The following is a 22,344-nucleotide window of genomic DNA, read 5'->3' on the forward strand; positions in this document are numbered from 1 at the left end:
AAAGGTTTCACAAATCCCAATCATGGTTTTAAACATGTATCTGGAAGAGTAGAAGAATCCAGTCCAGGTTTGAAGTGTCTACGATTTGTAGTTTTTAAATTAGAATCAATTAAAGACNGTGGATGGTAGTGAAAAATTAGGTGGAATCGCCCTTAAGCTATTCGACGCTACAATTTGATGCCAACTTCAGCGTCGTCAGTCTGTTCATAACTGCAAGGTCATATCACTTAGAGGGCAGCTGAGCAAGCATTGAACTGTGAACAGATATGTACTATACAGGACAGTTCTGTTACAACTAATGAGGACGTCTGAGAGACAATCAGGCTCTTATCAGGGAGTCTCATTTTTCTACAACAATTAATTTGTAGAAAAACCTTTGTACTTACTGTGCAAAAAATGCACTTAAAGTGCAAAAATAGGAACCAATATAGAATGGACAAATATCTCTGTAAAAAAAGGCCAGCAGCTCAAAACTATGAATACCCAAAAGCACCAGTAAGTAATAAAGTATGACAGAGGATATCAAATTACCTTCAGGCTGCCCTCGTTAAACAGATCCTCGGGTACTCTGCAGGCAATAAGGGCGTTCGGTAAATCAGTAAAGTGGACATCTACCGTGGCCTCCTCCTCCTCAGCTCCATTCACAGCCTGCTGCATCTCCATGTCAATCTACGAGTCCTTCCTGGAGACACAGGGACAAAACTGAGCAGACTACAGAAAAATCTGTAGAAACACAAATGATTAGGCTAACGTTTGACAGTCACTACAATGAGCATATGATTTAATTTAAAACAAATGAATTACCGTACTTACACTACAGCTGGAGTTTAAACACCTCAGTGTGCATCGGTTTTGTCCAGTTAAAAGTTCTAAAGCTGCTCTTAATGCTGCACTAGCCTAGCTAGCCGCTTCTGCTAACTCCAGGAAATCAAAACGGTCCTCTTGAGCAGACGTACACAAACTATTTCGTAGATATCTCTCTGTTAGACAGGTAATCCTGACGGGAGTCGCTGGATTATTGCTAAATCAATCATTTAAAACGGAAGAATGTTTTGTAATAATAATAATAACCACAAATTTCACAATAATATTTTCCTTCTTCTTCCTCGTCTTCTTCAGTTTAAACGCAGGTAGTAAACGGACTGTGAGGTAAATTAGCGCCACTTACTGGACTGGAGAGCGAACAGGATAAAGACTGGGGGGGAAACTAGATTTATTTCTAAAAAAAATGATGTATTTCCAAAAATGACATAATTTGAGCCCTTTTTCCGTTTGGCACCTGCAAAGAGATTATCTTTTGCACAATTATAAACTAACTGAGTTTCTTTCAGATGTCGTTTTCTTTTTCTAATGTTCTACATTTTTATAAAACACAATGGAAACATATTTTGGTCGACTGCAATGATCACAAACACAGTTGATTTTTTTTCTACTAATTAAAGAGTTTTGTCCTGTGAGACCTATTCTACTGTGAATAAAATTGATTCATCTTTTGTATTATTTCCTACCTTTCTGACAGCCCAACATATTTTTGAATGTTATAAAAAAATGTCCTTCAGTATAATTTATAGAAAAATTGATCAACCCTCTGTCTTTCTGAATGAACTCTGAAGTTTAGACTATAATGATTGTTTAGCAAGCATCTTTTTTTACATCTACTCTCACATGTGCAGGGACCCAAGAAAAATCAACAAAAAAATCCTTTAGTTTGAGAATTATTTAATATACAGTATGATAAATTTTATAAATGATATATTTTCTTGATGATTTGACACTTAATAGAGCTAATATATTATTGCAAGGTATTGCTTCTTCGTGATAATCTTTTGAACAGATATTGTGAGGAATGTCTGAACATGAAACTGCTCACGGCAGACTGTTGAAATCAGCATTGCAGATGTGCCTGGGGTCAAGTAAGATTAAAACTAAAGTTTTTGTAGCTGAAGAAAAACCTCTCTCACCGTGCTATGAACACCGTCATAATTCATGCATGTTTTTCTGCTAAGAGTTAAAAGAAAGAGGGATGAAGCAAAATATTGAAAAATTCTCTAGGGAAGCCTGTTTGAGTTTTTCAGAGGTTTGAGAGTGGGATGAAGGTTTACTTTCCAATAGGACAATGACTCTAAACACACTACTAAAGTAACACTTCACTGGTTTAACCTTCCCATGGCCAGGTCAAACTGACTTGAAGTTACCAGGAATGGTCCAGTAAAAGCCTAGACCTCCAACCAGCTCAGAATCTTTGGTTTGATTTGTGGAATAGAAGGCTGTCAGGGTTTTCATTTATTTAACCTGCTAAGAAAAAAATCACACCGGAGAGGCTTGTTGTCTTTTTGTGAAGGCCTTCGCAAAGAGGAGAGATTCCACAACAGCTCCTAATGGCGTGCTGTCCAGGAAGTTCTGCCTCCTTACTTGGGCTTTCTCTTTATTTAAAGGAAGAAGAAATAAGAAGAAAAAAGGGGTTGATCTTAGCAAGCCAAGGCCAGTTCTGATCATAGCAAAAACACATAACACATCACTGTTTGGGAGAGCCAGATGGTGTGGCGCCCGCCGGCCCGCCGTCTGACCTTGGTCTCTCACGTAGGCAGTGTTCCACATGAGCACAAAGGCTGATAATGTAAAAACCCTAACAAAGGCCTTGTATTTATTCTCCCATGATTTATTTAACATTCGATTATTATATCTTTATCTGATTTGTGTTTATCACCATTTGATATTTAGCCACCATTTTAAAAGCTTTAACAAGTAGTTGTTTAGTTTATCTGGAAAGAGAGAGAGGTGATAGACACCCTGGAATGTGAGCAACGGACGTGCCAGCCAGGAAGGGGGAAGGAGTTGCCCTTTGACCTCCAGAGAAGGGAGGCAGTGATCCAACCTCTGGAGGAAGGGGGGCCTAGTAATAAGACCAGACAAACATACTTTGTCTCTTCAGAAAATCCTGGGGTGATGGCTTGACTAGTTTTCAAGGTGATCTGTATCTCATTCCCATTGATTGTCTCCCAGATGCATCTAATTTTATTATTGTATGAATATTGACTAATAGTGTTTGAATAAACCTGTTAAACTTTAAGGTAACGTCTCCTGAAGGTTTTTCCCAACAACCAATTTGGGGAGGTAAAGGTAGATACCTCAACAGATTTAAAGATTGTTGGACACAAGCAGCACCCATCCAACCTGAAGGAGCTGTGACAGTTTAATCATGAAGAATGAATAATGGAGGGGTGGGGGATTAAGCACACTTCGATGAGATTTTCTGTTGTTTATTTAAGAACAAGTCATGTTTGGTTGACTAGAAGATATTTTAGTTAGTTGGTGGAATAAGCAAATTTAAAGATTGAGTTAAGTCAATCATATTGTGCATGTTGGTTAAGATTAGGGTGCATGTAGTTTATATAAGACAAAAGTGTTTTGAAGAAAATTCCTCTCAGGTGGTGCTGTTCCCTGGATGGCAAAGGGGTTTAAGCCTCTGGTCATGTGGGGATAAGCCGTCATTTAATCGGCTGAGGAGAGAGCAGTGGAGTGAAAGAGGGAGATTGTTTCTACGGATGTTTAACTGTTCTGGCAGAGCATGCTGTTTCAGGAGTTCCAGATCTGCAAGGAAAAAATCAGAATGTCTGCTCCTACAAACTGTTCAGGTGAATAATGATGATATTTTAGCTGGATTTTTTTTTTAATTTATCTTTTCAGAAGAACGCTTAAAACAATCAATGCATACAAAAGCACGGTAAAAGCTTTCATCTGTCTTTGGAATTTCAAGCAAGTTCCAGGATTTGGGAACTATTTTGAAATATTGTATTGCTGCTGCTTGCTTCAAACTTAGAAACAAACAAAAAAAAAAGGTTGTTTTTTTTTCAAATTTTTCTTTACTATTTTTATGTGACAAGAGGATCTTTGACAATTCCTTGAACTGAAGAATTACCAACCTGAGTCAACACTGGATCAAAACTGGAAACTAGTATTTCTTTCTTTTTTTTTGTTACTTATAACTTCAAAATCCAATTTATCTATTTTTGAAATTTTTCATAAACTTGAGATATTCAAAAAAAAGAAAACCTATCTTGGAACCCTGAGCTGCATTTCTTTGTGAGCCAGTGCTAAGTTTTTCCAATTTCTCAATGGCTCAGTCAAGCTCCTGCCCTAACCTAGACCTGTCCATTGTCTGCAGTCCTCTGGTCTTTTGTTCAGATCTGGATACTCAGACAGGTAGGGAGGGGAAGGAGGGTGAAGAAGTGGAACTTGCAGAGGAAGTAGGTGAAGATGCTTTGTTATTTGGTGAAGAAGGACAGAACCAAACTGAGGGTGATGGGAATGGAAGCAGAGGAACAAATAGTGCCATCTACACTATTGAAGTGGCACGGCATGGAGTCACAAGAGAGGTTGAGGAAAGTTACAGCAAACAAGAAGAAAATGGGATTAGACAAAGAGAAGCAGGGGATCAAGAGCAGGAAAAGACAGATGTAAAAACAAAAAAGAAGGAAAGTGAGAACATGCAGATCATGAATGATTGTCCTCTTGTGTCAGTAGAGATTAAGAATCGGCAGATATTACAACATAAAGAAGGAAGAAAAGAGGAAAAACAGAAGCAAAAAGAAGCAATAGTAAGTCTTGAAACAAATCAAGAAATGGAAAAAATTGGTGAAGTCTCAAATTATAATGTGCATTTTCAGGAATTTGATGTCTCAGTAGGGGAATTAGCAGACAGTACACAGTTATGTGCTAAAAGCGTTACAGGAGTTACTACTTTGCTAACGTCTGACAACATATTAGAAATTCCAGAGGATGTGGAAACAAATGGGACCCAAGTTAACGCAGCAATAAATGAACAAGTCAACACTCATAGTAATTTGACCTTTCTTAGCAATGACATTACTGACCCAGTTGGCCCAGCTGGAGATATCACCAGTCACGCCAACCAACTAGCCACTGAGCTTCAAATAGAAATAAGAAACATTGACAGGAACAACTTCCACTCTATCACATGGAAGTCTATCACTGATGATATGTGGGAAGAAGAGAACTCTATAGAGACAAAAACTGAGAATAAGGAGGTCCAGAAAAATATGAAAGATGCAACTTTTGCTTCTTGTGAAGACCTATCTGAAAACATTTTAGGAATAGAAGGTAGGGCAGATAAAAAGATGGAACAACTAGAGCTGGCCACTTATAAAAAACAGTCACTGTCAGAAAGATGGACTGAGGACACTGTGGAGAAAGGGATCAGTCTGAAGGAAATACAGGAAGAGAAAGTTCAGCAGATTGGAGTTGATTTTCTAGAGATGACAGATATGAAGGAAGAGGGAAGAAAGATTGGTAAGGCAGTTGTTAGAGAGTTAGGGGTTGAGGAGAAACATAAAGAAAAAGATCATCTAGAAATGCAGAGAAAACCCTTTTCTCAGGTCAAAAACCAGGACAAAGAGATTCCTCAAGAGCCAGTGGCGCTGCATGTGGAGAAGGTGCCTGTAGACAAGGAAAAAATTGAGAATTTTGAGATGGCTGAGGTTGACCTGAATCAGACAGTAAGTGAGGTCCCATCCAAAGAAAATAAATCCACAGCACCTACAGAAGGTAATTCACAAAAGCATCCTTTAAAAGTCATCAAAAGATTAGGGGCAGATTGGGTGGGTAACCTCAGACGGCACCAAAAACAAAAAAGACTCTCTAAAAAGAAGGCAGGACGAGAAGAAGAGATAATGACAGGAGGGGTGGAGATGGCAGAAGGTCCTGTGACTGTTTTAGATGATGAAATTGAAGAGACAGAGGAGGTCCCAATTAAACATGTCGAAGAAGAAATTCTTGGTACCAATTCAGGTGCTACCATTGATGAAACAGAGGTGAAGGAAAGTCGACAGCTGCAAAAAGAAAAGGATGAGGAACAAAAATTTGAAATAAAGAACAAAGAAAGCATTAAACAAAGTAAAAAAGAAGACAAAAATGGGGAGAATGATGAGAATAGAGGAAAAAGAAAAGTTAAAGAACTGAAGCAAGCAATGGAACATGGGACTTTGTCTCTACAGCCACAATTGACTGGCAAAGAAGGACTGGGGAAATCAAAAGTGCTGTCACCCATGAGAAAAGACAATGCATGGATTAAAAAAGACCAAGAAGAAGATGGGGTAGCACAAGAGATGAAAGAGTGGAGAAAAGAACTTCGACCTGTTAAAAAGGATGTTTGGGAGACTGACAGGAGTGGTAATGAATGGGTGAAGAAAGAACCATTGGCAGATGAAAACATCAAGGAAGGCTGGATAAAAGAGCTAAAGTCAGTGATAAAAAACAAGTCTCTGCCTAAAAACGAGCAAGTGAAGAAAAAGCGAGTGGTGCTATTGGACGATGGCCAGTCATACATTCCCCAACGGGAGGAGGTGGCCCTAGAGACGAGAGAGGAGGTCCAACAAATGTCTCAGAGTCCATTGTCTACTGAGCGCCGGGACAATCGAACACTTCAAGATCAGAACTACAAGATATATCTCTTTGTGAAGGTGGGTAGTCCTTTATACACACTGCACCTTAAACATACAGTATAATGCTACGTGAAATAAAAATACTGTTACTCCAAAACATTTCAATTGTGAAGCTACAAAAATGAGATTGGTAATATTGCTAAGTCCTAAAGATCAGTGAAGCTGCAATATGAAAAAGGGTCATGGTAGCTGATATTTTCAATGGAATAGCAGCTAAAGTGTGTTGGATGAATGGTCTAGCTTTTTAGAAGTGTGTTTTGTGTAAAAATTATAAATAATTATTATTTTATCTGTTGTATGCAGCTTGTTTAATAGCCTTTTCAATTTTTTTTGCTAACTCTTTATATTTCTGCAGGTATTACACTTCTTACAGGGTTTATACATCAAAATTGGTGTTTTTGTCCGTTTTAACTTAGCATGTCTCTCAGCTGTAAGAGACTTCTGGTTTTTGCTCAAATCCCCCCAAAATAAAATACACATACAAAATTTCTTTGACTTCCTCTGTATCTGAGCTCTATTTTTTTCTTCACAATTGGAGGTGAAGTGTCTTTTGAACTTGTCATATCTCCTACATGAAACACCAGCCACAAAAATAGCCACATGTGACCATCAGACACATCTGCCCTTCACAGTTCAGGAATTTCTTTTAGTGGGACTTAAAGTTTTCACACAGTGACTGTTTGTTTGAAGATTATTTTCTACGCTACATTTCTTTTATCTGTCTTATTAAAAGTGCTATCAAGGAGTGAGAGACAGGTGTGTGGTTTATCATGGTGTCCCTAAAAAGACACTAGCACCAGGTTTAACATTTCTTTTAATCTTGGGTCTCTTTACACTTCTTAAACTGTTCATACATCAAAAAGTCAACATTTTTTTCATCTTGATTTATTGCAAAAATAAGTCCCAGATTATTATTGGACTTAAGAGGAAAAACACTGCTAGATGTTGGAATTTCATGCAGTATCTGCATTGGCACCCATCAAAATTTCTTTAGAATTTTTTTAGTTGTTCATGTTATTCCATTTTTGACACAATTTTTTTATTGTCTGCTGCTCCCTAAAGATAATTTCAGTTTTATATTAAAGCACATCGAAAAGCTACAGGGAGGAAAGAAAAAGTACTAAAGACACTGTGTTAACTGTACAGTGAGTTTCAAGTGTTATGCTACGACCTGCAGAACTGCATGCTTGATATATCGTAGACTATCATGCTTGTTGGATTAGGACATCCCTAAGATCACCACTAATAGGATCTCAAAAGCAGATCAAGGTGAGGTTTCTCACTTACCTACTGTCTACATATGTCTTACTCACATACCCTCACATTAACACCAATTACTATCTGTAGTCAAAGGGCAAAAGCTACCTTTACCTGTAATTAGCAATATTAGTGAATTTCAATTTCTTGATCAGTTAGAATTACATATTTTCCTTGACAGTTTTAGACTTAATAGTTTTCAGTTTTACTTAGCAAAATCAGTATTCTTATTATCTGAACAATAAACTCTTTTCTACCTCCATTTAGGTTCTACAAAACTTAGTATAATTTGTTTATTAGTCTTTAATGTCATTGTGATCTGTAGTGAGCGTAGGGAGCAGGTGGAAGAAAGTTGGGATGTTGTGTTCTGAGGTGTACACAGTGAACGCATTTATGTTATGTTGTTATTATTTCTTGTCACTAGATGTCATTACTGTGACAGCATAGGGCAGAAGAAACTGTAGAGATAAGACTGCAGAAGAAGAATGAGACTGAATAGAGTTCTGTAATGGTGTCTGGCGTTATAGCACACTTGCTACAATAAAGTTCCAGAGGTTACCCACCATCTCTCTTCTTCATTAACAACTGCCACTAAAAAAATTGTGGCTTTGGATAACAGCTTCAGTACAGAGTCCATTGCCATTCCTGCTTCAGGGTGGTGAACCTCCTATGTCATTTACAATGTGGTGGAAAATGTTTGCAAAATACAAACTCGTCATAATTGCACAAGGAGACAAAAGGCTGATTGAAAGATAACATGTCATTTAACTACACTGCTTAGCTCCAGAGGGATAGTGTCTGTTCTACACACTACCTGATCACGATACAACATTTGATGAAGCCTTGGCTGCAATTGAAAGACATTTGGTCCCCAGACTGATTGTACTGGCATGCAGACACACATTCAGAGAACATGTGCAATGTGCCAATGAAACCATGAGCTGCAACATGTAGCTTTGGAGCCATGGAAAATGAACTAATAAAAGATCAGCTAACTTTTAATGCTTATCTCAGTGCTGTGAAGGATAGGTTACTGATGAAGGAGGGCCTCCTACTGGACAAAATACTAACCATTGCATGTCAGGTGGAAGCAGCAGTTAAAAATTCTACACTGCTCAGCTGCTAAAACTTCCCTGCTTGCACCTGTACAGACCTTAAATGGTGCAATGTTCTTTTTGTTTTTCTTAGGGAAAAGAGAGGCATAAACAGCTTAAACACATGGAGTTCCACCTCATGTTCATTTTAAACAGGCAAGTCATAAAAAAAAATCAAAATTATTGCTTCAGATGTGGATCAGATATACACCTGACGAATGATTAAAAAAAGTCATGGTGCTGAAGTAAATTGTGACAACTGCAAGAAAAAGAGACATTATGCCAAAGTATGCAAATTGTCGGTGGCTATAGCAAGAGAAGTGGTTTAGCAGTACTGTGCATTAATGATGTTAAGGTGATGGCTGCAGCACTTGATAAGTTCACATGCAAAATTAACATTGAAGCACAACAAGGAAACGCCCAGATCCTGGAGTTAAATGTAGACACTGGAGTTTCTGTATCTATTTTACCAGAAACGGTCTACAAGCAACATTTTGCACAATGCCCACTGACAGAATCCAAAGTTAAACTGGTCAAATATGCTAAAGGTGACCTACCTGTCACAAGCTACAGCAGCAGAACGAAACAACAAAGTTCCAGCACTGTTCTATATAATGAAAACTTGGTTATCACTACTAGGCCTGGACTTGATTAAAACACTGCAAATTAACATTACTGGTGGAGAACAGACTTTCATTAAACAGGATGATGGGTTAATCTTTACATTCTCACTATTTAAGCTGATTAGCCTGTTCTTTGGTGCCAAGAGCTCTAACAACACAGGACTGCAGCTAATACAAACTTCATTACTTACTGCATTTGCATTTTGTACAGTATAACTGCTTAAAACCTACACCAAAAAGACACAAACATGCACAGTGAATAATGTTGATTCTGCTTCAACCCACAATCTTGAAAATTTTAAAGGGTTCATCCACAAGGTTCAAATAAACAACTTAGGGTGACCTGTATGCTAAAAACTGAGATCCACTAATACATTTGCAGATTCTGAACAGGACTTGATCACAAAGATAGAAATCCCCCCTCTCCTGACTGCACTCTCACTTGCTAATTTTAAAGTTGAATGAGAAGTGGGTAAAGAAAATGAATGGATGTGAAGACTGTCCTGAACTTACCAAGTTGCAACGAATCAGTCACTCCGGATGGTTTAAAGAAAAGAAGCCTCCTTCAGAAGAAGTAAAACTTCAATTTCTTGTGCCTCATGATCTGGTTATAGAGTCACCACTGATATTCAGAAGATAACATCTCATAGTTCCCAAGTCTCCGTGAATAAAGGTACCTGGCTCACAAAGGACGCCAGGGCATGGTTTGCTCTAAACCAGGGGTAGGCAACCCTGGTCCTGGAGAGCCACTATCCTATATGTTTTACTTGTTTCCCTGCTCCAACACATCTGATTCAGTGGTTAAATCACCTCTTCATGTTCTGCAGAAGCCTGTTAATGACATTGATTCAAATCAGGTGTGTTGGAGCAGAGAAACAAGTAAAATATGCAGGATAGTGGCTCTCCAGGACCAGGGTTGCCTACCCCTGCTCTAAACAATGCCTCAGTGAACTTTACTGGTGACCAGATATGGATGATTTGGTCTACACAGTCCTGTCATCATTTAATATGTGTCAGGTATGTGACAAAACTGCTAGTTTTTCACCTGCCACATTACAAACTGTCAAGTTTCTAGAGGTCCATTTCAGCACATTGCTGTTGACATTGCTTAAGACTGCAGGTTTGCCATCACCCTTGTTGATAAATTCAGGAAATGGCCTGAAGTAGCATTTACTCCAACAACAAACACTGTCATGCCATTTTTAACTTCTATTTTTGCATGTGAAAGAAACTCCACAGTTTACATTTTCTGCTTTTGCTGATTTCAAGAGTGAATGTGGCATTACGCACATCAAAGCAAGCATTTATGATGACAGTGAGGCCTGTTGTGATGTTTGGTTTGGAGACAAAACGACAGGAGGCAGAGCTTGAGGTGGCAGAGATGGTCAAGTTTTTCATTTAGGGTTTTTCCACTAATAAGGTTCCAGTGGCAGACCAGGGATAGTGCTAGAGATTGGTCTTAACTGGCTCTAGTTAAGAACCAATTTGGTTTTCTACAGCCAGTGAGCCAACTCAGAGCTATGTCATTGTGGCACATTAAATGTCTCATACAGTAAATGAACAATCCTCTCTTATTGATTAAAATTTTTTTAGAGGATCAAAGTGCAGAAAGACTTTATATACTTAGATCAAAGGGTTTGTGTCATTTCCTGCAAACAGATGTCCTATTATTACCAATCTATTTTATAGACACATTTTAAACAATAGTCAGTGCTTGTGAACTAAGAAAACTCATTTGATCTCAGATTGTATTTGTAACAGTCATGATTTTAGGCAGGGATTTAACCCACATGCAGAACACACTCAGGAGCCAGGAAATAAGAATATAAAGATTTATTGAACACAGTGAATAGTGTACTGGAAGCCAGGAACAAAGATACTGGAGCGGCAACTGTGATGGGAGACAGGATTAGTTGGTGGTTTGTTGATGGCGATGATTTTATTGGCAGAGGTAATGCTTACTGGAAGTTGAAGATGACTTTTCCCGGAGGGGTCCAATGTATAAGTCTGAGTCCTGTTGTGGTGGAATCCAGTTGAGTTTGTGATCCAGTGGTGTTGGAGGGTGAGCAGGGTTCAGTCAGGAAGGAACTTGGTCTATGAAGGTCTGAGTCTCTGAACTATGGAACCTGGAACAAAGCAAGGTTGCATGAAGCAAAGTCCAAGAAGTTAGTTTGGTCTAGAGGTAACTCACATACCATACAGGTAAAATGCTCTGACGGTGAAGTGTTGGCTGCAGCGTCCTTTTAAGCCTCCCTTGATGAGCTGATTATTAGAACCACCTGCTGGTAGCTCCTCCTGATGACAGGCACCCTCTGCTGGATCTCAGGGGGAAATAGCAGGCAGAAAACAAAAACTCCAGACTCCTGACAGTAACACTGCTGATAAAAAGAAATTACACAGAGTGTTTTAGCAGGTTTCATAAACACAAATTGGTGAGATTAAAAGAATTGAAAATGTTCATAAATAGTGCTTCAAACACTGTTTATCAGTTGAAACCAGTGATTGAGGCAGCTCTGTGATATGCTCTGATTCACTGTCCGGTGTTACTTGACTGCAGGAACATAACAGACTGTGTTCATGTTATTCCATGACTAATTTGACTTCTTATTCATATTGAAATGGAACATTTTCTCTTCAGTTAAGCAAAGTAAAACTGAAACTAACTTTTTTAATTATGAAGCTCAAAATATTTTCATTGGTTATTGGTCTTCATGAGCCTGACACCTGTTCCTAAAAAAGGAGTTCTTAGCTCTGGGTCAGGAAGTAGTTAGTGCCAAATTAGCACTCTTTTTGTGTGTGTGTTTCAGAGCCAAAGCTTATGACATACACAAAAAAGCTTAAACTAAGTGAGCTCTGGCTTTTGAATGGCAACCCTCTGGGTAGAAGAAACTCCATTTGGAGAGAGTAAAATGGACAGCATTAGGATAAAATAACACTTTATTAATCCCTTACAGGAAATTATTGTGTTACAGCAGCAGAGACATTTGATATAAGACAATGAATAAATAAATACTATATAATATGATGTAAAATACAATCAGTAGAAGGATGACAGAGGCTCTGTCATTTATCTATGCGTATTGTATTCAACTTAGAAATGGGTATGTTGGAAGGACTACTCAGGATGAGCAATTTGGACACAAGATTATAAAGCTTGGGATAATTTGGACTTCTACAGAGGAGAGACAGTGGACATACTGAACACACTATGTTCCATATAAAGCTACCAGGAAGGAGGAAAAGAGGAAGACCAGAGATAAAGTTCATGAATGTAGTGAAGAAGGATATGCAGAGGTGTGGTGACCCCTAAATGGAACAGCTGATAGAAGAAGACAGTTTTGGCTTGTGTTTCATATTTTAAAACTATTCAATTTAATTTATTTTGTTTATTTGTTTTGTTTTTATTTTAAATAATATTTTCATACTGTTTGTGTTACCTGTCAGAGACTAAAATGGCTAAAAGTGACTAAAGTGTCTAAATCTAGCAAACTGTGTCTCTTCTTGTATAGAAATAATGTTTTGAATACATGGGTTTTTAAATAGTTTTAAATAAACTAAGCTAAACTAGAATGAAGTGTGTCTCAAAACACAGAAAGTCTCATTCTGCTCTTTGGTTCAGAGTCACATTCCAAACTGGGCCATGAACAAAAAAAAGGACCTTATGAAACAGATTTAAGTCCAACAAAACCATTCAATATTTGAGCCCCGCTTCAGACTTTCATACACTAAGTTTGTGGTGTTTGAGACCTCATTTTCAAACAATTGACTTTTTTGTCAAGGGCCCAGTTGGTAACGTAGATGAAGATAGATGGGAATATTTGGGAATAGTTGAAGTGTATATACTTATTTATGGTTGGGTTCTGGGAGGTCCTCAAAAAGATCAGTGTTTTTTTTCACTTCTACTGAGACAGCAAACCAAAGAGTTAGTCGATGTGTGAATAGAACAAACTAGTTCTATCATAATGATCACAATTATGCCAAAATAGATATAAAATAAAATAAAATAAAGTTTACTGTTTGTCATTTTGTTGCTAGGCATATTGAGAACACTAATGGCTCAGTAGTGTGCCTGTGGTCTTCTGTTGCCAGTAGCTTACAGGGTTAATCTCAACAGTCTCACTATTTAAGCTGATTAGCCTGTTCTTTGGCGCCAAGAGCTCTAACCACAGGAGTGCAGCTAATACAAACTTGTCTATCATTACTTACTACATTCACATTATGTACAGTACAACTGTGTAAAACCTACACCAGAAGGACCCCTAAATTAATTTAATAAAAGGTTAATAAATTATTATTATTATGCTTGTCTGACAAAGGTCTTAAATCAAAATAAGCTGAGCCTCACCTCATACCAGACCTCCTTATCCTGTGGTGTACAGTAATCTGAAAAGATTTGTTTTTGATCTATGTAAACTTATATAGTTTTTTTTGTTGTTGTTGTTGTTTTTGCCACAATGCATTGAGACCGAAGACATATGGGTGGATAAGAGAACCTAAATGCATACAAGCTGAAGATTTTAAAAAGAACTTTAATAACAAAACTACCATATATGGAAAAAAACTCTCCTTAAGAGAATGCTTGTCACTCAGTTTTTCTTACCAGAACTTAAAATTATCATCTTAGGTTGAGAAATGATGAAGTTCTGCCTTTTAACACAATCTTAAAAATAATGTTATACCCAGTAGATATTGAGATCTCAGGTGATTTGTTACCATTTTGAGAATAAATCTCAACTATTACCACACCAATTTTTAACTCAGAATTTGTAAAATTGACTATGGAAACTTAAATTAAAGAATACTACTAGAACTGACCTTAGCAAACACAAAAATGGCTACAATTCAGTAAATTTTACAGAAATTAAGTTAAAAATTGATATGGTAGTAGTTTGGAGTCATCCCCATCACGTACTCTGAGTACCAAAAGATTGCACAAGATCTCCCAATATTGCACTAAATTGCTTATAATGTTGTTTTCGTGATCTGACCAAAAGGGCAACAATTCTGTCATTTATCAACAAAAGTAGTTTGAAAGATATTGTGTGATATACATTCCTTCAAGTGATGCTATGTCTTTAATTTGAGAATTGTTAAGTGTTGTTATTAAAAGTTGTCTTCTTATGTAAAATATTTTCTTTTCTTTTTTTTTTTTAAATTACACAAATCTCGTTTAACTCTAACTTATGCTGCCATCTTAACTAGGACTACTTGGAAGCAGAGAAGTTGTATCTCAATAGGACCTTAGGGGTTAAATACTAACTGATGGATTGACTGATCAACTAACTAATAAATACATTTGTTAGTGTGTATTTTTAAATAATTTTAATCATTTTTAGTGTTCTATGTGTCTTTGTATTTGTGTGTATACAGGCAGGAAGTGATGGGGAGAGCATCGGCAACTGTCCTTTCTCTCAGAGGCTCTTTATGATCCTATTGCTGAAAAGAGTTACCTTTAGCGTCACAACAGTTGACCTTAAGCGGTAAGATATGTACATACATATTTGCATATTATGAACATTATTAGAACATTTGTCTTTGAAGACTTTTGGTAAGGACACTCCTTGAAAAGCTTTTACTGTCAGTGCATGCATTCTATAAAAGGAGAAAAATTGTGTAAATGAAACTTAAGGGTCTTGATGTTGTTTACCATAGTAACCAGATGTGTTTCAATTTTGGTTTGTCAGAAAACCGGCTGATTTACAGGACCTGGCTCCAGGAACCAATCCTCCTTTCATGACATTTAATGGCGAGGTCAAGATCGATGTCAATAAGATAGAGGAGTTTCTGGAGGAGAAACTAACACCACCACGGTACAGAAACACATTCATCTGTGGAAGTTGACCAAAGGAAGTAAAATTGAGCAACACATATTATTATGTTTTTTAAAATGTCCTAGATGTTTTTGATGATGTACTGTCAAGTGAAAACAAATGTCCACCCACCTTTAATTTGTATCAGGTCATATTAAAATGATATGGACCTTGCCAGGTCATGTGGCTGCAAAACAAGCAGGTTTCACCAGCTCTCCACCACTGTGCTTGATAGTTGGTATGAGGTGTTTTATACTGATGAAACACAAACTGAGCGGTATGGTGTATGCAGTTCAGAGTAGTGAGGAATGGTGAGAACTATATTGGAAAAATCAAACAGCTTCTTCACAGACACATGGCTCAACACAGGACAGCCACCTCCCCAGGACAAGACTCAGCTGTGCACCTACACCTCAAGGATAAGGGACACTCTTCTGAGGACCGAAAAGTTATTATTTTGGACAGAGAAGACAGATGGTTTAAGACGAGGGTGAGGGAAGCCATTTCTGTCAAACAAGAGGAGGAAGTCTTATGCCTCTTTTCCACCGACTCTAAGGACCCGGCTCCACTCTACTCTGCTTGCTTTGTGCGCGTTTCCACAGAAAAACACAAGGCCGGTCCCTGCTTTTTTGGTCCCTGCTTTGAAGCAGGGCCAGTGAGCCAGCCCTGTTTTCGTTGGTGATGCAAGCTTAGCTACTGTTCACTCATTGGTCGTGGGTGTGGCCAGATGCATGCATAAAGAGCGAAGAAAACAACTATACACAATTTTGGAATGGTAGCGAAGTAATAGGAATATAAACAACAGCATTAGCTTACCCAGCAACGTTTATGCCGTCTGTCCCCCAGCTGAAGGCGCTGTAAAGCCTGAAATCTCCGGCAGATAACAGCTGTACTACTCCGTGCAACAATCGCGGTATCCAGAGCATTTCTTCCACTGCACCTCTCTTCCTGAAGCCTAAGGAGAATCTCCATAAGTTTAAAAAACAGCAACAACACAGGGCCAACGTTGTCCATACCTTTTCCATTGTCTCCACAAATGACACCAAGTTTCGCTACCGCACACCCCCCCCACAACACAAGGAGGCAATCCTCTTCTACCGACCAAACTGGCCGATGGAAACACGATGCATTTTTTATAGAGCCAAGCCAAGCTGGGCCAAGTAGAGCGGGGCTTCTGTAGTAGGGCCAGTGGAAAAGGGGCATTAGATTTCAGCTTTCAAAAACCCACAATGGAGCAATGAGCCTAATACCAATCAGTTTCACTCTAATCAACATCTTCATTCATATGAACAAAGTAGCTCAATTTGAGCTACTAAATAAAGACCCTAATGAGCCTCTATTGTGAGGAGAGTGAATGTAATCTGCATGTAAATCCACATTACATAAGATCTCTGTTTAGAAGTCTATTTTTATTTTTTAACTTTTTAAAAAATAGTCATTTTCATCCAGCCCATGATCTGGATGATTGAGAATCTACACCAGCACTAGAAACTTGACTCGATTTTAAAACACAAAAAATTAGCCAATTAACAACAGAAAGAAAAAAAACAGTCATTTAATTGTCGTGAAAATATACTCAGATTCAGCAAATTGATGATAAAACACGACATAGTACACTCTCCTACATGACATTCTATAGGCTGCCCTTATGAGTTAAAAGTATCAAGTTGGATCAATATCTGTGATACTGGCCCTGTATTTACTTGGTAGTGGATTGATACCAAATTTTGCAGGTTCACACCACTAGTGTATGGTTTTCTTCAAATATGACCCTTTACCATTATGGGCAAACATCTCTACTTTGGTCTCATCTGTACAAAGTACATTGCTCCAGAAGTTATAAAGAAATAATGACATGTTGGAATCTGTTGTGGGGTTTTGTACATTTAGGGTAAGATTTGAAGCATTAGAAACTGGTGAAATATCAGATCATTTATATTACTTACTGATACATAAAACTCTAAAACTTAGAAAGAGTGGACTTTAATTTCCCCATGACTGCAGTTTGATTACCATTGTTTATCTTAGAAATTATTCATATGAAATTGTATCAAGTGGTCAAACTAAACATAGTCTATTAAAGCACATATGCACCCTGTTTATTAATCTTTTTTATGTAATTTGTCTTTAACACTAGCTATCCCAAACTAGCTCCCAAACATCGTGAAGCTAACACAGCAGGAATCGACATTTTTGCCAGGTTTTCAGCTTACATCAAAAACCAAAGAAAAGACACCAATGATGGTAAGAAAGCATCAAGGTGCAAGGTATCTATATTACCCCATACATAGAGGTACTAACAAATTAAATATATTGTAATATTAACTGTTTAATGAATGGCTGAGCAAATCTAGACAAAATATGTAAAATGTATACAGCCTATTGTACGTCATTAACTTGACATGGTGTTGTGTTGTACAATCTGTATTTATTTTTAAACATTTCTTACGGCAGTCTAACTGCAGCTACTTAGTGGCAAACAGCAGGGAATATGTACTGAAAATCCAAAACACATCTTTCAGCTGGTTTTTGTGCTAAATCATACAAGTTAAAAAAGTCTGATCAAATAGGAAGATTTTTTTAAGAATAGATACCTTAGGTTATATATTTACACTGCCTTGAAAAAGTATTCATACTCCTTTAATTTTTACATATTTTGTCATGTTACAATAACAGGTTTAGAAGTATTTTACTGGAATTAGACCAACACACAAGATAACGCATAATTGTAAAGTGGAAAGAAAATGATACATGGTTTTCAAACTTGTTTTTACAAAAAGATCTGAAAAGTGTGGCATGCATTTGTATTCATCCCCCTCAGGCAATACTTTGTAGAACCAATTTTGACTGCAATTCTAGCTGCAAGTCTTTTGGAGTTTATGTATACCACTTTGCACATCTAGATATATTTTTGCCCATTCTTCTTTACAAAATAGCTCAAGCTCATTCAGATTGGACAGTGATTATCTGTGAACAGCAGTTTTTCTAGTCTTGCCACAGATTCTCAGTTGGATTTAGATCTGGACTATGACCTGGTCATTCTAACACATGAATATGCTTTGATCATACCCATTTCATTGTAACTCTTTCTGGATGTTTCAGGTCATTGTCCTGCTGTAAGATGAACATTTGGCCCAGTCTCAAGTCTTTTTCGGCCTCTAACAGGTGTTCTTCAAGGACTGGCCTGTATATAGCTCCATCTATATTCCCATCAACTCTGACCAGCTTCTTTCCTGTACCTCCTGAAGAAAAGCATTCTCACAGCGTGATGCTGCCACCACTAAGTTTCACAGTGGTGATGCTGTGTTGAGGGCAATATGAAGTGTTTTAGGATTTTATATTTAAGCCAGAAAGTTCAATTTTGGACTGATCTAAGCAGAGCAGCTTCTTTAACATGTTTGTTGTGTCCCCACATGGCTTGTGTCAAAGTGCATTTGGGACTTCTTATGGCTTTTTTGTAACAATAACTTTTTTCTTGCCACTCTTCCGTAAAAGACACATTAAATGGATGACTTGTTGCCATGCTCCTGGAGAACTTAAAGATTTGGTGAGGAGCTAATCAAACCATTTGAATCAGCTGTGTTGAACTCCCAGGACAGTGGCCCTCGATGCCTGGAGTTTGACAATTCTGCTTTAAACTATTCTTCATATGTTGGGTGTGTCTCTTAATGATGCTGTTTGATCATTAATGTTCTGAGACCTTCACAGAACAGCTGGATTTATACTGAGATTAAATTACACACAGGTGGACTTTGTTTACTAATTATGTGACTTCTAAAGGCAGTTAGTTGTCCTGGATTTTAGTTGGAATTATCACAATTAAAGGACTGTGTTGGTCTGTCAAATAAAATCCCAGTTTGTTGTTGTAACATGACAAAATGTGGAAAAAATCAAGGGGTATGAAGATTTTTCCAAGGTACTAAAGATGAGCCAGTCTAATGCAGAGCTTTATGTCTGTGCATCTATGACTACAGTCTTGGAGAAAGCTTTGGTGAAGTCTCTTTGGCATCTTGACAACTTCCTGAGGACTCTGCTATCTGAGGAGATTGATGCTGATGCCTCAGGAGACCTACCCGAGTCCTCCAGAAGTTTCCTAGATGGGCCTCAACTCACCCTGGCTGACTGTAACCTGCTGCCTAAGCTACACATACTGAAGGTATAGTAACCAAATTTTCAGCAGAAATTATGTGCTCAGCTAGATATTACAAACCAACTCTAATGCAATTTTTTCCAAGGTTGTAGGCAAGAAGTACCGTGACTTTGAAATCCCCACAGAGATGACAGGAGTGTGGAGATATCTAAACTGTGCCTACCAGAGGGAGGAGTTCACCAGCACCTGCCCTGCTGAGAGGGAGATAGAGTTAGCCTATCTGAATGTTGCAAAAACAATCAAATAGGAGAGTGGGTGGACAAATGGAAAGACTATATAAGGATTAATTACATTCAGCAGATTAAAATATAAGCAAATAAACAATAATAAAAGATTATATATATATATATATATATATAAAATTTAATACACTAGTATTTAACCCCCCCAAAAAAAAAATAATAAAATAAAATACAAATGCCACAAATGACAGGAAATCAGAGGAGAGTTCAGCCTGTTTCTCTCTGTTCTGCAACTGTTTATGACTAGTTGGAGACACAAAAGTGCAAGAAAATATTTAAATTTTTACTTTGATTCACACTAAATTGGTTACTTATGACATGTTTTCCTATGTTGCATAAACTCCCAACAAAATTTGGGGTAAAACTCAGCAGGAGGACACTTATGTAGCTCCTGCACAACATTTTTGCAATATCCACAAGACATTTTTGTACTTGTTTATACTCATGTTCTCTGTCTCATTTCCTTTATTTTTTTTCCAGTATTTTTGTGTGACTGTTCCTTACCTCTTTAAGCTAGTGTTACACTGGACTGCAACTGTTGGCAACAAATTGTGAATGACATTCACAAGGAGGTAGCATGAAGCTAACCTCCTTTTTACCCTTTCATCTCATCAAACACAGTGTTAAGACTTGGACTCTATCATACATTCTTTCTATTCTCTCCTCTGTGACTCAAAAACAGAAACTGAGTCTGTTTTTTGTTTTTTTGTTTTTAAAGAAGTTCTCCTTTTGAAAATGTAAAATCTTTAAGATATGTTTAAATGAATAATTGCAAGTGATGTGTTTATGATTAATGAGAAAATGAATCAAATGCTTTATTAATGTTTATTGGTTGTTTTTTTTGTATTTACTTAAGAAATGTTTGGATGATTTGATCATGTTACAGAACATTAAATTAATAACCGTGAATAATAACAGTAATGACTAAAATGTCTAATGATCATTTTTATATTATACAGATGAAACCAAATGTTTACATGCACTGTGTATATTACAAAAAACAATATTTTTTTCTCTCTGTCCGACATTAAACCAGACTAAACCTTTCATGTATGTTTGTATAAGGCAAGGTTGGATTTCCAACATGATTTCTATATTTGCTAAATACCCAAATAAAAAGGGACACAAATGAGTCTTTAATTGGACAATTTTGGAGAAAGCAATAAAAAAAATTCTCTCTGTCCTTATTTGGATATTTAACAAATAGAAAGAATTTTGGGAATCCAAACTAACATAAGGTTTAGCCTGATTTTATGTCAAACTGTGAGAAAAATAATTATGTGTGGCTTTTATACAATATATCTAAACATCTGGTTTCAACAGTAAACGTTGCCTAAAATTATGTCCTGGAGTCAGAATGAACAGGAGGAGACAAAACATTCCTCCATGCAGGGGGTCAACTTGTGACCAACCAGTAGGCGTGACTGGCTGTTAGAACTATTTATGTACTTGGCATCAAGAGAAAAGCTAAGCGATCTCATACCGTCTCCTTCCCTTTGTGTTTCCAAGAGTTTGTCTTCTCTGTTCTTTATAATTTTGCTACTTTGATTCAGGTCTAGTAGTAAGAATTTGAGTTGACTGAAACTGTTTCGCTAACTGTAGAAGTTCAGCAGAAATCTGTCAAAGGTAATCCGATGCTTTTACATTTCTGTCAAAATCCAACATACCCAGCCAAGGCAAGGAAGCCTTATAAGTGAGTCTATATGCAGTCATGAAAGCACCACAGTCACCACTACTCTTTTGGGTGAACTTTAAGACAAGCTGCTTAGTGTTTAACACCATCTTTCAATTGGCAAATCAGGAGGAATCCATCTGATGTAGTTGATCCAGAGGAGGCCCACCCCAAACGCAGCCTTGTACCATAGAAAGACAACTGTTATCAATCATCTGGTGACAAAGAAAAAACAATATCAGGTCTGGTTATGAAATTCCTTTGATGCTAAAGTTGATAAGGAAACATCTTTCCTTTCTGATCTGAATCCTCCTTAAACTAACCATAATAACTTGGGTAAAATAACTTTCCCCTAGTCTAAATTCCAAAGCAAAACATACTATATTACAAACTTCTTGCATGCATAATAACTTCATGAAACCTAAGTTCCAATCTAAAGTGTCCTGTTCAAAGTATTCTCATGTTACAGTCAATTTACAACTTATCTACAGCATGAACAGTGCTTCCATAAAGTTGAAATGGTAATTATTATTTCAGTATAAGTATAAGTAAGTATTTTTTGTCAAATCATTTTGCAGTAGCATAAACAAGTCTTACATCATTTGAGTGTCAATTAGATCATTAAGCACTAGAATGTGACTGTATTGTTAATTAAATTTTATGTTGATTATATTTTGTTGTGATTTATGTTTTTGTTTTGTTGTTCCATTGATTTCTTTTTTTATCCTTTCTTTGTATAATAAAATTCTAAAAGGGCAATTTGGTTTAATTTTTTAATCCTGAGATATAATAATGGATTCCTGTAAAATACAACACTCCTAGTTTTTTTTCATTTTAGTTACATTTTAAAGTCATAAGTTTACTTCCATTGACTTAGTATTTGGTAGCATCATCTTTAAACTATATATTTATATCTCTATATCTATAGAGATACAGATATATGTGTGTGATGCATTGACCTAAACAATAGAATATAGTCCTCTTTTCCTCCACACTTCCACAAACTGTCCAGTAAGAGGCGGTAACTAACGGTGT

General features: G+C 37.2%; 2 protein-coding genes and 1 long non-coding RNA gene across 6 annotated transcripts in view; 1 reads left to right on the plus strand and 2 right to left on the minus strand.

The window, feature by feature from the left end:
* LOC108228452 (calcipressin-1) overlaps positions 1–10,170 on the minus strand; it is a 21,438-nt gene extending 11,268 nt beyond the window's left edge. Inside the window, exons 1-2 of one of the 4 annotated variants that reach the window (XM_037973903.1) lie at positions 9,949–10,170; positions 532–682 (exon numbers count right to left, since the gene is read on the minus strand). In XM_037973903.1, the coding sequence (XP_037829831.1) occupies positions 532–663 (132 nt within the window). In that variant the 5' untranslated portion in view covers positions 664–682; positions 9,949–10,170. Of the gene's footprint in view, positions 1–531; positions 724–813; positions 1,135–9,948 lie in introns of those variants that run through there. The other 3 variants (XM_037973904.1, XM_037973901.1, XM_037973902.1) reach the window with 3 other exon arrangements.
* Positions 3,526–22,060, plus strand: LOC108246682. The gene is made up of 6 exons (XM_017434342.3): positions 3,526–6,479; positions 14,806–14,915; positions 15,120–15,245; positions 17,383–17,489; positions 19,220–19,401; positions 19,481–22,060. The coding sequence occupies exons 1-6, from the start codon at positions 4,116–4,118 to the stop codon at positions 19,640–19,642; spliced, it is 3,051 nt and encodes a 1,016-aa protein (XP_017289831.1). The 5' UTR covers positions 3,526–4,115; the 3' UTR covers positions 19,643–22,060.
* LOC112451294 lies at positions 11,293–11,740 on the minus strand. The gene is made up of 3 exons (XR_003040089.1): positions 11,631–11,740; positions 11,398–11,561; positions 11,293–11,326 (listed from the first exon to the last, which is right to left on the minus strand). It is a non-coding gene; the product is annotated as an uncharacterized LOC112451294 (long non-coding RNA).
* Positions 22,061–22,344: the final 284 nt, after the last annotated feature.

Source organism: Kryptolebias marmoratus, linkage group LG23, assembly GCF_001649575.2.
Source record: "Kryptolebias marmoratus isolate JLee-2015 linkage group LG23, ASM164957v2, whole genome shotgun sequence".
Lineage (NCBI taxonomy): Eukaryota > Metazoa > Chordata > Actinopteri > Cyprinodontiformes > Rivulidae > Kryptolebias > Kryptolebias marmoratus.